At 43.2% G+C, this 14,891-nt stretch overlaps 1 protein-coding gene across 4 annotated transcripts in view; it reads right to left on the bottom strand.

The window, feature by feature from the left end:
• Positions 1-14,891, bottom strand: part of PLAT (plasminogen activator, tissue type) — a 336,360-nt gene that overhangs the window by 23,683 nt on the left and 297,786 nt on the right. For 2 of the 4 annotated variants that reach the window (XM_075858921.1, XM_075858922.1), the window contains exons 2-4: positions 14,663-14,742; positions 7,351-7,434; positions 5,633-5,675 (exon numbers count right to left, since the gene is read on the bottom strand). In XM_075858921.1, coding sequence (XP_075715036.1) covers positions 5,633-5,675; positions 7,351-7,434; positions 14,663-14,671 — 136 coding nt within the window. In that variant the 5' untranslated portion in view covers positions 14,672-14,742. The remainder of the gene's footprint in view (positions 1-5,632; positions 5,676-7,350; positions 7,435-14,662; positions 14,743-14,891) is intronic. The other 2 variants (XM_075858923.1, XM_075858920.1) reach the window with 1 other exon arrangement.

Here is a 14,891-nt window from a genome sequence, read left to right on the forward strand (position 1 = left end):
CGACTGTCTGGACTATTTCAGGTACCCTTGTGCTGGACTTTGTATTGATTGGGTACTCTGTTGTTTGGCCAGCTGCTACTCCGCTACAGTGGTGCGGCCTAGCGGGTCCACATACCCACAGATCGTGACAATATATATAAAAAAATAAAAAAATAATATATATATATATATATATATATATATACTGTACTTACTTTTTGAACTGCTGCCTTGTCTGTGCTTTAAAAAAGCCTCGTTTTGATTTTTAGATTTCCCCAGCTTCCTCTTCCTCCCTGCTTTGCTATCAATCCCATGATGCTTTAGCACGGCATCACCTGACCAGCTAAAGACCATACCATTTCTGCATGCTGGGGGACACTGTGATTATCATTCTCTATATTCTCCTAAATAAGCTGAGAAACCGTAAGTATACAGACAGGGAGGCTGCACTATATTATTCTACATTACGCCTGTGTGACAGGAACCTGTCTAAGTATCAGTGGCAGCCGATGATAGAAGTTTCTGTCCCGTCCCCCCCTATGCAAAACAAGGTGGTACAGGAACTGCTGATGCCTGTGATGGGTGACACACAGATCTCCATAGACTCAAGTAGAGAAAGCGTGTCACCAAGCCTAATTCACATTGCTGCTAAGCAACCATCCCAGTCTGATATATAGAGATAGAAATAACAGGTGAGAGACTGACACATGGAATACCATAATGGTACACATGGTAAAGTTTTGTTTTGTCCGGAGTATCCCTTTAAGTCAATTTTAAAGAGGCTCTGTCACCAGATTTTGCAACCCCTATCTGCTATTGCAGCAGATCGGCGCTGCAATGTAGATTACAGTAACGTTTTTATTTTTAAAAAACGAGCATTTTTGGCCAAGTTATGACCATTTTTGTATTTATGCAAATGAGGCTTGCAAAAGTACAACTGGGCGTGTTGAAAAGTAAAAGTACAACTGGGCGTGTATTATGTGCGTACATCGGGGCGTTTTTACTACTTTTACTAGCTGGGTGTTCTGATGAGAAGTATCATCCACTTCTCTTCAGAACGCCCAGCTTCTGGCAGTGCAGACACACAGCGTGTTCTCGAGAGATCACGCTGTGACGTCACTTCCCCAGGTCCTGCATCGTGTCGGACGAGCGAGGACACATCGGCACCAGAGGCTACAGATGATTCTGCAGCAGCATCGGCGTTTGCAGGTAAATCGATGTAGCTACTTACCTGCAAACGCTGATGCTGCTGCAGAATCAACTGTAGCCTCTGGTGCCAATGTGGCCGACACGATGCAGGACCTGTGAGTGACGTCACAGCGTGATCTCTCGAGAACACGCTGTGTGTCTGCACTGCCAGAAGCTGGGCGTTCTGAAGAGAAGTGGATGATACTTCTCATCCAGGGGCGTAGCTAAAGGCTCATGGGCCCCGATGCAAGAATTCTCATGGCCGACGGTCCGCAGCTTTCAGCTGCATCGCTGGGTCTCCTAAGTAACCCAACAATGCAGCACTAGCAGCCGGGGGCGTCACTAAGGCTGGGTTCACACACCCTATTTACGGACGTAATTCGGGCCTTTTAGCATTGAATTACGTCCGAAAATGCGGCTCAAAAGCGTTGGCAAACATCTGCCCATTCATTAGAATGGGTCTTACGATGTTCTGTGCCGACGGTCATTTTTTTTTACGCGCCGCTGTCAAAAGGTGGCGCGTAAAAAAGACGCCCGCGTCAAAGAAGTGCCTGTCACTTCTTCAGACGTAAATGGAGCCGTTTTCCATGGACTCCATAGAAAAACAGCTTCAATTACGTCCGTAATGGACGCAGCGAAAGACGCCTGCACATGCCATTACGGCTGAAATTACGGTGCTGTTTTCTCCTGAACAGACGCTGCCGTGTGAACATACCCTCAGGGCTTAAAATGTCAGGGAAATAGCCCCAATACATATGTGTCCGCCCAAAAAAAAGGGTGTATATTAGACAGCATAGCATATCTATAGCACTACGACCCTATAAACTATGGATAGGATTAGATACAGTGGCTCAGCAGACAGTATCACACAGGATAGGATTAGATACAGTGGCTCAGAAGGCAGTATCACACATGATAGGATTAGATACAGTGGCTCAGCAGACAGTATCACACATGATAGGATTAGATATAGGGCCCAGCAGACTGTATCACACATGATAGGATTAGATACAGTGGCTGAGCAGACAGTATCACACATGATAGGATTAGATACACAGCTCAGCAGACAGTATCACACATGATAGGATTAGATACAGTGGCTCAGAGACAGTACCACACATGATAGGATTAGATACACAGCTCAGCAGACAGTATCACACAAGATATGATTAGATACAGGGCCCAGCAGACAGTATCACACATGATTGGATTAGATACACAGCTCAGCAGACAGTATCACACATGATTGGATTAGATACAGGGCCCAGCAGACAGTATCACACATGATAGGATTAGATACAGTGGCTCAGCAGACAGTATCACACATGATAGGATTAGATTCAGTGGCTCAGCAGACAGTATCACACATGATCGGATTAGATACAGGGCCCAGCTTGCTGACATTGCGGCTCCAGCGCTGGACCCAGGACAGGTAAGAATAATAATTTTGCTTCTTTATGTGTTACTGTTTATTTTTGTGTGTTTGTGTTTTTTTACAAGTTCGGTTGTTGGACTTCGGATACGAGGACTTCAATGACGGCGTTTTTTTTATTCTCAATAAAATGGTTAATGAGGGTTGTGTTTTTTTATTTCAATAAAATATTTTTCTATGTGCTTGTATCTTTTTAAACTTTATTATCACCGCCTTAGTAATGGCCGCTGGCTGATTGACAACCTCCATTACTAAGGCGGGGCTTAATGTTAGCCGGTGCAGAGGCTAACACTAACCCCCATTATTACCCCGGTACCCACCGCCACCGGGGGTGCTGGGAAGAGCCGGGTACGAACCAGTACCCGACCATCTGTAGTGACGTGCAGGCACTGGGGTGGCCGCAGGCTGGTAGTATTAGGCTGGGGAAGGCCAAAAACCGTGGCCCTTCCCACCCTGGTAATGCTGCCTGCTGCTGCTGTGTTGCATCTGGCTGGTTATGAAAATTGGGGGGGGACCCCACATCGTTCTTTCCCAATTTTTTTTTTTTTTTTTTTAAATGACGTGGGGTCCCCCCCATTTTTCATAACCAGCCAGACACAATAAAGCAGCAGCAGCCTAGCATCACCAGGGTAGGAAGGGCCACTGCTTTTGGCCTTTCTCCTCCTGATAATACCAGCCTGCGGCCACCCCAGTGGCCGACCATCACTACAGATGGTCAAGTACTGGATCGTACCCGGCTCTTCCCAGCACCCCTGGTGGCGGTGGGTACCGGGGTAATAAAGGGGGTTAGTGTTCACCTCTGCATCGGCTAACACTAAGCCCCGCCTTAGCAATGGATGCTGTCAATCAGCCGGCGGCCATTACTAAGGCGGTAGTAATATAGTTTAAAAAAAAACACAAAGACATATAAAAAATATTTTATTGAAATAAAAAAAAAAAAACACACAACCCTCATTAACCATTTTATTGATAATAAAGAAAAAGCTGTCATCGAAGTAGTCCTGGAATCCGACGTAGTCCAACGACCGAACCTGTAAGAAAACACACAAAAAATGATTAGTAACATGTGTTAGGCTTAGATACAGGGCCCATGTGTGATACTGTCTGTGGGACCCTGTATCTAAGCCTACCACAAGGTAGGCTTAGATACAGGGTCCAGCAGACAGTAATCTTATACAGTATAAGATTACTGTGTGCTGGGGCCCTGTATCTAAACCTAGTGTGGTAGGCTTAGCTACAGGGCCCAGCAGACAGGATCACACATGGGCCATGTATCTAAGCCTACCATGTGATTGGCTTAGATACAGGGCCCAGCAGACAGGATCACGCATGGGCCATGTATCTAAGCCTACCATGTGATTGGCTTAGATACAGGGCCCACCAGACAAGATCACACATGGGCCATGTATCTAAGCCTACCATGTGATTGGCTTAGATACAGGGCCCAGCAGACAGGATCACACAATCTGTGATCCTGTCTCATGGGCTCCCTAAGCCTGCTACATCGTAGGCTTAGGGGTTGTGCAGTCCCTAAACATTGATGGCCTATCCACAGGATAGGCCATCAATAGCTGATGTGTCGCCCGGGACCCGCAAATCAGCTGTTTTGAAGGGGCCGCGTATGAGAGCTGCTTCCCCTTCATTTCACTACTTGCGCACACTGTGAATCGCCAACACCGATTCACAGTGTGACCGGAATGAAGTGACAGGAATGAAGGGGAGCAGCTCTCGTACAAGTGCTGCGGCCCCTTCAAAACAGCTGATTGGCGGGTCCCGTGAGTCGGACCCCGCCAGTCAGGGCTAACCTTACCTTCCTCTTCGGCCGCGGCGGGAGTTCTGTCGTCTCGATGCTGTGCGCGGCGCATAGCGCTGTGACGTCATGCGCTGCGCACAGCGCCTGACCTCAGGACCTCCGCTGCCATCCGGAACCAGGTAGGTAAGTAAAGTATGTTACTATAGTAACAGGGGCCCACGGCCCGAGTTACTATAGTAACTTTTTATTGATGTGGTGCGGGGGGCCGTGGGCCCCCCTGGCTTCGGGGCCCGGTCGCAATTGCGACCGCTGCGACCCCTATAGCTACGCCAGTGTTCTCATCAGAACGCCCAGCTAGTAAAAGTAGTAAAAACGCCCCGATGTACGCACATAATACACGCCCAGTTGTACTTTTACTTTTCAACACGCCCAGTTGTACTTTTGCAAGCCTCAATTGCATAAATACAAAAATGGTCATAACTTGGCCAAAAATGCTCGTTTTTTAAAAATAAAAACGTTACTGTAATCTACATTGCAGCGCCGATCTGCTGCAATAGCAGATAGGGGTTGCAAAATCTGGTGACAGAGCCTCTTTAAGGTCCTTTGAAAATAAATAGTTGACTATGCTTTTCAGTACAGATGAAAAGAGGTACCCCAAGCATGTGCCCAAAATGACACTCTTTTAGCATACATCAGGTAAATGGGAACCTATGGATGCGTTCATCGTATACTCTAGGGGCATACGCCAAACGTAACACAAAAAGCTATGTGAGTGTTGGAGTCGTGAACTGTTCACATCACGCTATTGCTCTCTGTTTGACATACTGTATACGATGTGAAAAGCTCCCGATGTATACCTCTGACAGAGGGCTGCGACATATACCGCTATTTGGGCATACAGTGGGATATGTCACTAATAGGATTTCATTGTAAAAAATATATATACCGCGTGATATAAATTATTTTTGGAATAGTGCAGTCTACTACCCTATTCCATACCTTTTCTCTGTGGTATACCGATGTATATTGGCCCGACGGAGGCCTAACAGACACTCCCCGTCAGGTTAATGGAGCTCTATGATTTTCTTGGCGTACATGCGAAGCGCACATCAAACAAACGTGATTAAAGCTATCCAATATCTCCCTCAAACATCATGCATTGCTAATAGACCACCATACATGCAACATAACTACTCTATATATCTTCCCCTTTATCTTATTTCTCATTATCTAACCACTTATGCCCCCACCCAAGACAAAAATAAATAGCCCATAATTACATTTATATGCCCGTGTTCCTCTCTTCTCTCGACGATGAAGGACCTGAGTAAGAAAATAGGTGTTAATGTGCCAATAATGGAATATTTTTCAATGGTCTAAGGCCCCATGCACACGACCGTGCCCGCAATCACGGCCCGCGATTGCGGGCACGGCCAGCCGCCGACTGACAGCCGCATTTTCGGGCCGTGCTCCCATACAAAGTATGGGAGCACGGCCTGCAAAATGCAAAAGAACGGACATGTTCCATAATTCCCAGAACATTTCCACGGCACGGACACCCTTCCGTAGTGCTACGGAAAGGTGTCCGCGTTCAATGAAAGTGAATGGGTCCGTTTTTGCGGACCGCAGTTGCGGTCTGCAAAAACTGAGGTTTTTTACGGTCGTGTGCATGGGGCCTAAGTCAATGTATTGGGGAATTTTACTAATTTATTATAAAATATTTATAAGTTCTGAAACCAAGAAGGTAAAGATAATTATTCTCACATAAAACTTTAAATAAACATTAAGCATTTACTTCTCAAGAATTGAACAAAAATCCTATCTACATGTAAAGGATCTGCCAGGCACAACTTCTGTGTATACGCCCATAAGTAATCCGTTTGCACCTGAGTCTATGTCTCTGAGACTGACTCCATCTTCCACCACTCAGGATGGCAGGCTTAGGAGTGGGAGAGCCTATCGCAGCCTGGCCAGACGGAGCTAGCTCCCGCCCTCTGTCTATTTATACCTGCCTTTCCTGTTCTTCCTTTGCTTGTGATTCTTCTCGTGTGGTTTCCTGGCCCAGCTACAGCTCCTGACTATTTGATCCTGCTTCATACTGACCCTGGCTTACTGACTACTCTCCTGCTCTGCGTTTGGTACCTCGTGCACTCCTGGTTTGACTCGGCTCGTTCACCACTCTTGTTGCTCACTGTGTTTCTATGGGCAACTGCCCCATTTCCCTTTGCTTTGTGTTCCCTTGTCTGTTTGTCTCGTGCACTTACTGAGCGTAGGGACCGCCGCCAAGTTGTACCCCGTCGCCTAGGGCGGGTCGTTGCAAGTAGTCAGGGACAGAGTGGCGGGTAGATTAGGGCTCACTTGTCCGTTTCCCTACCCCCGTCATTACACTACACTTATGTACCCAACTACATTACAACGACAAATTTTCATTTTCTCATTATACTAGATCCTTTATTACAGTATCCCCAACATTTTTAGAGCCCAAAGAAACAGGTCTGTCGGAGAGAAACCTTAGTAGTGGTTTCTAAAAAAGTAAGGTATTATTGCGTCTGAATATGCCAGGAGCCCAACATAAGATATGTAATTATCAGCGGTGCACATAGAAAAGAGGAGGCTCATAGCAAAGATAAAAATCTGCCCCCACAATAGTGTCAGATTTTGCCACCCAAGACAGTAGCACCTTGTATTTTTCCCCCTTCGCATGTTTCTATAAACCTTGTAACAATTCCCCATTCCCTTGTTTGCTAAAAATGCATTTCCCATGGAGAGGGGAGTCCTTCACAGGTCCTCTCATCCTGTAGTAAAGGGGATGGGGCCTGCCAGTGCTGGGCGCTTCTCTTCGAGGGCCCCTAAGCAGCTTCCTGCTAACTATACAGAAAGCCAAAATCAAAAACATTGGACCACAAGTTGTAACTCTGACACAAAAATCAAATCTAGGTGAAGGCCAGAAGTCAATGATGTAGCAATGTACTAAACATTATTTCACCAATCATCTTACCTCTTGAGTGGATGATAAGACCTCTCCAAGGAGGAAGATCAAAAAGATGGTCATTGCTCGGTAGCCAAGAAGACATGTTTCAATCTAGGATACAAAACAAGGAAGATACACACAAGCAAGGTGAAGATAGGCCGGCAGAAGTCAAACCCATAACTAATAAACAGTTGAAGAGTTCTTGTATTTGGAAGCCGGAGTTGAAACTGGAGCTACTCTAGAAAAATATTTAACACCAATAACAGATAAATAAATCTCAAGCACATTCTTCTCTTTCCCACGTCTCCATAACTTTCATGGACAGCTTTATAGCTTCCAGATTCCACTCTAGAATAACACGAACACGAACGTATGTAAACTGTGTTAATCACGTACCTGCCAGTTTTGATGTGCGCACACTAGGCACGTCTGCTAGTGCACGCTTCTAACGCTGCCCGCCAGGAACAGAAGAAGCCTGCCTGCCTGTGAGGAGAACGTGAGCAAGCACCCCTCCCTGATGTATCCCGTTGTGAAATTATACAGGGATAATGGCTGCTTTAAACAGGGATGATGGGGGTTAATACAGGGATGATGGCTGGACTACCCATTATCCCTGTATATAACCCCCATCATTTCTATATATATCTCAACCATCATCCCTGTTTATAACTGTATATAACCCCCATTATCACTGTATATAACCCCCATAAAACCTGTATATACCAGCCTGTATATACCAGCCTGAAGCAGCCATCATCCATGTATATAACCCCCATCATCCCTGTACAATACCCACTATCATCCCTGTATATAATTGTATATAACCCCCATCATCCCTGTACACAACCCCCTTCCATCCCTGTATATACCGAGTAACATGTTTTTTAAATGTATTTTTTATGAATCTATTAAAGTGTTTTTCTATCTGAATTATAATAGTTGCATGCTGTAGGCCTAATTGTAAATGTACTTCTAGCCGCTCACCTGCAATGCTTATGGGATTTGTATATGATAAGGTTTATGTGATGGGTTAGAGCCGATGTTCCACTTGCTTATATTTGGCTAGTCTACTGCTTTTAAGTATCATGTTTGTTTGGATGTGTATCTCCTTTGACCTGGTATTATAGTCTGCTATTAAACTTCTATAGATTAGGATGTGTCTCCGATATTGAGACGGCTGCCGTGTCTTCTGTTAATCATTCTTAATGTAAGGGTATGTTTACACGGCCTTTTTTCGCCCGTTTTTCGGGCCATCAAACACAACGGCCAAAAAATCTCAAGTCGAACGCCTCCAAACATCTGCCCATTGATTTCAATGGGAAAAACGGCGTTCTGTTCCGGAGAGCCGGTTTTTTTACGCGGCCGTTTTGAAAAACGGCTGCGTGAAAAAGGAGTGCAGGTAGCTTCTTGGGATGTTTTTGGAGCCGTTTTTCATTGACTCTATAGAAAACCGCTCCAAAAACGGCCGTAAAAAACGCTGCGAACAACGCGAGTGGCTTAAAAAAGTCTGAACTGTAGGAGCTGTTTTCCCTTAAAAACAGTTCCGTATTTTCAGACGTTTTTTGCTAAGCGTGTGAACATACCCTAATAGTCCCCTTCTTTTGTACTGTTATGCATAATGTAGTAGACAGCATTTAAACTCGGCTATACATACAGTATGTAATGTATTTAAGACAGCCTTTTATACTGCTCTCAAACTTTTATACATCATGGATAATATAGCAGCGTATACAGTACAGAATTCCTGCTCATTTACAATGATAACCACTATGATTAGCTTGCGCTTCTGCAGTTGTAAATATGCATTGGGGGGGCCAACTGGGGTTGGGCCCACTCAGATATGTTTCGCCGCCCCTGTGTTAAACCCCTAGCTACGTCTCTGATATAGCCCTTACCGAAATTATCACATGACATAAACCAGAAGTTCCCGAAATCAGTGTTATGCAGCCTACATTTCATATAACAAAGACCATCTGTTCTCCCATCACACGGTAATACATTGAACTGTCTATTACAGTAGGACGCAATAAGTGTTGACATTTATAGAAATGGACAATGTAGTTTTAAATGGCTACGCAAACCTATGAAATCCTTTTTTTATATAAAAATGTCTATCATTGTGTTTTGTGCAACTTTCTAAATAGTTTTTAATAAAAATTATTGTTACTTTTTGAAATACAGCTGCTTTGTATCCTGTATCCAGAGCAGCTGTATCTTTTGCTAAGACCTGAATCCATCAGTCCTGCATTATGCACTTATATGTGATGGATAACAGGTGGATCCAGCGTGTCAGAGACACACAGGACCCATTTTTACTGAACCCGTTAGTCCCGCGGACGGATGGATACAGGTCTCAGCTCACGATATCCAGCATACAAAGCAACTGTATCTCAAAAAGTAAAACAATAACAAAATCTAAAAAGTATTTAGAAAAATGCACCAATCACACTGACATTTTTATTTAAAAAAAAAAAAACAATTTCAAAGGTGTACATAGCCTCTAAGGCTATGTTGACGCACAATTCAAAAACCTATTACTAGTTTGGACTGCTAGTGCATCCTGTTAATGTCCTATGATTACGGGATTGGTCATGTAAACATGAAGGATATATTAGTTCAGAAAAAAATTACGTTTCCATATATATATATATATATATATATATATATAAATATATATACACTACCGTTCAAAAGTTTAGGGTCACTTAGAAATTCTTATTTTTGAAAGAAAAGCACCGTTTTTTTCAATGAAGATAACATTAAATTAATCAGAAATACACTCTATACATTGTTAATGTGCTAAATGACTATTCTAGCTGCAAACGTCTGGTTTTTAATGCAATATCTACATAGGTGTATAGAGGCCCATTTCCAGCAACCATCACTCCAGTGTTCTAATGGTACATTGTGTTTGCTAACTGTGTTAGAAGGCTAATGGATGATTAGAAAACACTTGAAAACCCTTGTGCAATTATGTTAGCACCGCTGTAAACAGTTTTGCTGTTTAGAGGAGCTATAAAACTGACCTTCCTTTGAGCTAGTTGAGAATCTGGAGCATTACATTTGTGGGTTCGATTAAACTCTCAAAATGGCTAGAAAAAGATAGCTTTCATGTGAAACTCGACAGTCTATTCTTGTTCTTAGAAATAAAGGCTATTCCATGCGAGAAATTGCCAATAAACTGAAGATTTCCTACAACGGTGTGTACTACTCCCTTCAGAGGACAGCACAAACAGGCTCTAACCAGAGTAGAAAGAGAAGTGGGAGGCCCCGCTGCACAACTGAGCAACAAGACAAGTACATTAGAGTCTCTAGTTTGAGAAATAGACGCCTCACAGGTCCTCAACTGGCAGCTTCATTAAATAGTACCCGCAAAACGCCAGTGTCAACGTCTTCAGTGAAGAGGCGACTCCGGGATGCTGGCCTTCAGGGCAGAGTGGCAAAGAAAAAGCCATATCTGAGACTGGCTAATAAAAGGAAAAGATGGTTGCTGGAAATGGGCCTCTATACACCTATGTAGATATTGCATTAAAAACCAGAAGTTTGCAGCTAGAATAGTCATTTAGCACATTAACAATGTATAGAGTGTATTTTTGATTAATTTAATGTTATCTTCATTGAAAAAAACTGTGCTTCTCTTTCAAAAATAAGGAAATTTCTAAGTGACCCTAAACTTTTGAACGGTAGTGTATATAAATATATATATATATATATATATATATATATATATATATATATATATATATATATATACACACAGGAATGCATCAAAGCTGCAGTGGTGGGTGCAAATCCTCCCAGGCTCAGGCTAAGAGCCCTCAGAAATACAGCAAGCAGAAGAATTAAATTTCTATAGTTATACTTATTGTGAGAAGACCTGAGTAGCGAAGTTGGGCTGGATTCAATTACAACTCTATGTCTGAATAGTTATGGCTCATCTGATGACTCATGAGCTTATGTTATAAAGTAAAGAAAAACATTACTCCAGGCATAGTGTGACCCCTCCGAATTACTGGAGCATCTACAAGTTGGCTCAGAGCCTAAACACTACTTGGAGTTAAAGATGTTGTGTTATTCTTCTTCATATCTCAACTTTTTCACTGCTTGGCCAAATAGACCTCACATTCTGAATATCAGATATTAATACTTCATGTAATTGTCACCTTGATGGAATATATCCAGAGGAACTTACTGGAGGAAGCTGATGAATCTGGAAATTATGTTTAAAGCGTTTAATGTAAACCTGAATGACTAGACACATTTTGGCTTTCGGGAAATCATTTTTGTGTTTTTTCATAATTGATTTCTGAAGAGCCGAAGGCGCTGCACCATCAGGCGACTGTATATCCAGGGAAATAATATTTAGCAATGGGCATGGTTGAGGGAAGGGGTTCTTGGCTTGATATAAAGGGGTTTTCCAGGAACACACATTGATGGCCTACATTTAGGATAGGTCATCCATTTGTGATCAGTGTAGAACTGACCCTCGCAGCCCCTACCGATCAGCAATCCGATCAAATAAATGGGGCTGAGCTACAATACCAGGCACAGATGTATATATGGAGGCATCGCTGTGCCTGGAAAAACATTGATGTACAGCAGCGCTCCAAACTAAAGCCCTATTGTTTTGCTGGTTTTTGGTGGTCCTGGAAAGTCGGACCCCCTCCAATCACATTGATGACCTATCTAAGAATAGATAGGAAAGCCATTTAATGTATATTCCCAGAAAATCCATTTAAGCTTGACATAGATAATTCAGCAGGATCCACCACCAATTTGTTCTTAGGACTAGCATACCCTTGTCTGTTGTCTCTTATGTGGAGAAACATGGGACAGGTTGTAGACTAGCAGTACTAGTCCAGAAGCCTCTGAACTCCCCCCACCCACTCCCCATAAACTTGACATGCTCAATTGGCCAAGTAGACCCAAGTCATATTATTTGTCACACCATTTCAAAGTCATATGCATGCGACTATGAAGTAAAGGACCCAGAAAACAGAGACCATGAGGTCAAGGGCCCAGCATACACAGAGACCATAAGTTCCAGGACCCAGCATACGCAGAAATCATAAGGTCCAGGACCCAACAAACACAGAGACCATGAGATCCAGGATGCAGCATACACAGATACCATGAGGTCCAGGACCCAGCATACACAGATACCATGAGGTCCAGGACCCAGCATACACAGATACCATGAGGTCCGGGAACCCAGCATACACAGAGACCATAAGGTCCAGGACCCAGCAAACACAGAGACCATGAGGTCCGGGAACCCAGCATACACAGAGACCATGATGTCCAGGACCCAGCAAACACAGATACCATGAGGTCCGGGAACCCAGCATACACAGATACCATGAGGTCCGGAGAAGGTAACCTCACCACACACTTGACAATGGATGAGATTACTTTACTGCTGAGGTTTGGCTTTTGGTGGAGTATTTTCTCAAATAACCCATTAATTATTTAGTATATGGAATATACTATGTAATGAATACTGGACATATACTGTAAAGCAGAAGAATGGGTTGTCAAAATAATTTCCTTTAGTGGAACCTCCATCCGAAACTGCTTAGCATTGTGGATTAATTAAATCATAAGTCTGGTTATAATGTGTTATTGCATTGTGGACTTATGGGGGCAGAAAAGATTGACTTCTATGGAAGAGTGTTGTGGGCATGCTCTGTGACATGTGCATAGGTCACTGTGCAGTGAGGAGGACCTGAGCTGTGTCCATCAACTATAGTCAAGGGTATGATCCTGTGTTATCTGCCTCCAGCTTTATAATAGAGCTGCCACCTTGTAAGGCAGTCATTGTGATATCCCTGACTGCTGACTATCTCTGTACACAGCACAAGCTGAAAAGTTATAGAAAGTATCCGCCTATGGTAAAGGCTTAGTGATTATTGTGAAACTATAACATTTCAGGCTTTAAACAATAGGTCATTTTCTAATGATAATTTCCCTTTAACAAGCAGGAAGCTCATTATCTCATTATCCTTCCTCATCATTGTGGACAATATACAAAATCTGCCCTTTTATATCAAAACAAAATGTACTGCATTCATATTTTAGGATTAGACTATGATAAACTTAGACGATATGTGTACTCTGCTTTTCCCTTTCTTAACCGCAATTAACTGCTACTTTCATGATAAGCTCGCTATATGCTTGAAGTATCTAAGCTCGCTATAGGCTTGAAGTGTCTAAGCTCACTCTATGCTTGAAGTATCTATAGTCCCTATATGCTTGAAGTATCTAAGCTCGCTATAGGCTTGAAGTGTCTAAGCTCACTCTATGCTTGAAGTATCTATAGTCCCTATATGCTTGAAGTATCTAAGCTCGCTATAGGCTTGAAGTGTCTAAGCTCACTCTATGCTTGAAGTATCTATAGTCCCTATATGCTTGAAGTATCTAAGCTCGCTATAGGCTTGAAGTGTCTAAGCTCACTCTATGCTTGAAGTATCTATAGTCCCTATATGCTTGAAGTATCTAAGCTCGCTATAGGCTTGAAGTGTCTAAGCTCACTCTATGCTTGAAGTATCTATAGTCCCTATATGCTTGAAGTATCTAAGCTCGCTATAGGCTTGAAGTGTCTAAGCTCACTCTATGCTTGAAGTATCTATAGTCACTATATGCTTGAATTAACCAAGCTCGCTATAGGCTTGACGTGTCTAAGCTCGCTACAGGCTCAAAGTATCTAAGCTCACTATATGCTAATACGGACCTGACTTTTCTTTTTACTTTTTGTCACCACTTGGTGTTGAGTTGGGGTATATTGCTCTCTCCAGTGTCGCATCCCAAATTAATATAAACTTTTAGACTTATTTGATCAATAATGTCTGATAGGATACTTGTGAATTAACCCATAAAAGTGCTAAATCCCAGCAGTAAGTGATACATAAGTGGGTATTCCTCTGGTGAACCTCATAGGCCCTGGCCTGGTTGGGTATTGTTACTGTAAACATGGGCCATTCTCTGGTTTTCTAGAGCAAGGATTGCCCTTTTCTACAGCGGGATCCAGATTACCTCCATATTTCCTATTAGGACATATGGAAAGGGGAGGCCTCAGGTAGACAACCCCTTTATGTGCTCTACCGGATAGTTTTTTTTGCTTCGTGGAATACTTTGTTTGCTTCCTGTAAACATAGTCTTTCTACGTCATCTCACATACATACACTTCTTCACTAGGATTTCATATTGGTGTATGCAGAATCTATTATATTTGTGGTCCTCGTGCATAGTCCTGTCTTGTGATCTGCAACCAGCAACGGCATCCCAGGTTAAATGTAGACATTACGACCCTTCTATATGCAGCCATTGCTTGTCCACCTACCTTCTGCATGGCTGGAGACTTCTCTCTAGAACTTCGGGAGTCTGTAGCTTTGTGTTCTCCCAGAAGACTGCAAGCAGCTGCTCAAAAAGAAAGAGGACAACATTACTGAAGGGTTAGTCAGCAGAAAGAAAGGAGATAGGCAGGCGGGGGACATGTGTAGGAGGAGGACGGGAGCTCTGCTAGAGAGGACCACAATAAGGCACAGAGAGTGTTATATAGAGGAAGTTAT

Source organism: Rhinoderma darwinii, chromosome 3 (genome assembly GCF_050947455.1).
Source record: "Rhinoderma darwinii isolate aRhiDar2 chromosome 3, aRhiDar2.hap1, whole genome shotgun sequence".
Lineage (NCBI taxonomy): Eukaryota > Metazoa > Chordata > Amphibia > Anura > Rhinodermatidae > Rhinoderma > Rhinoderma darwinii.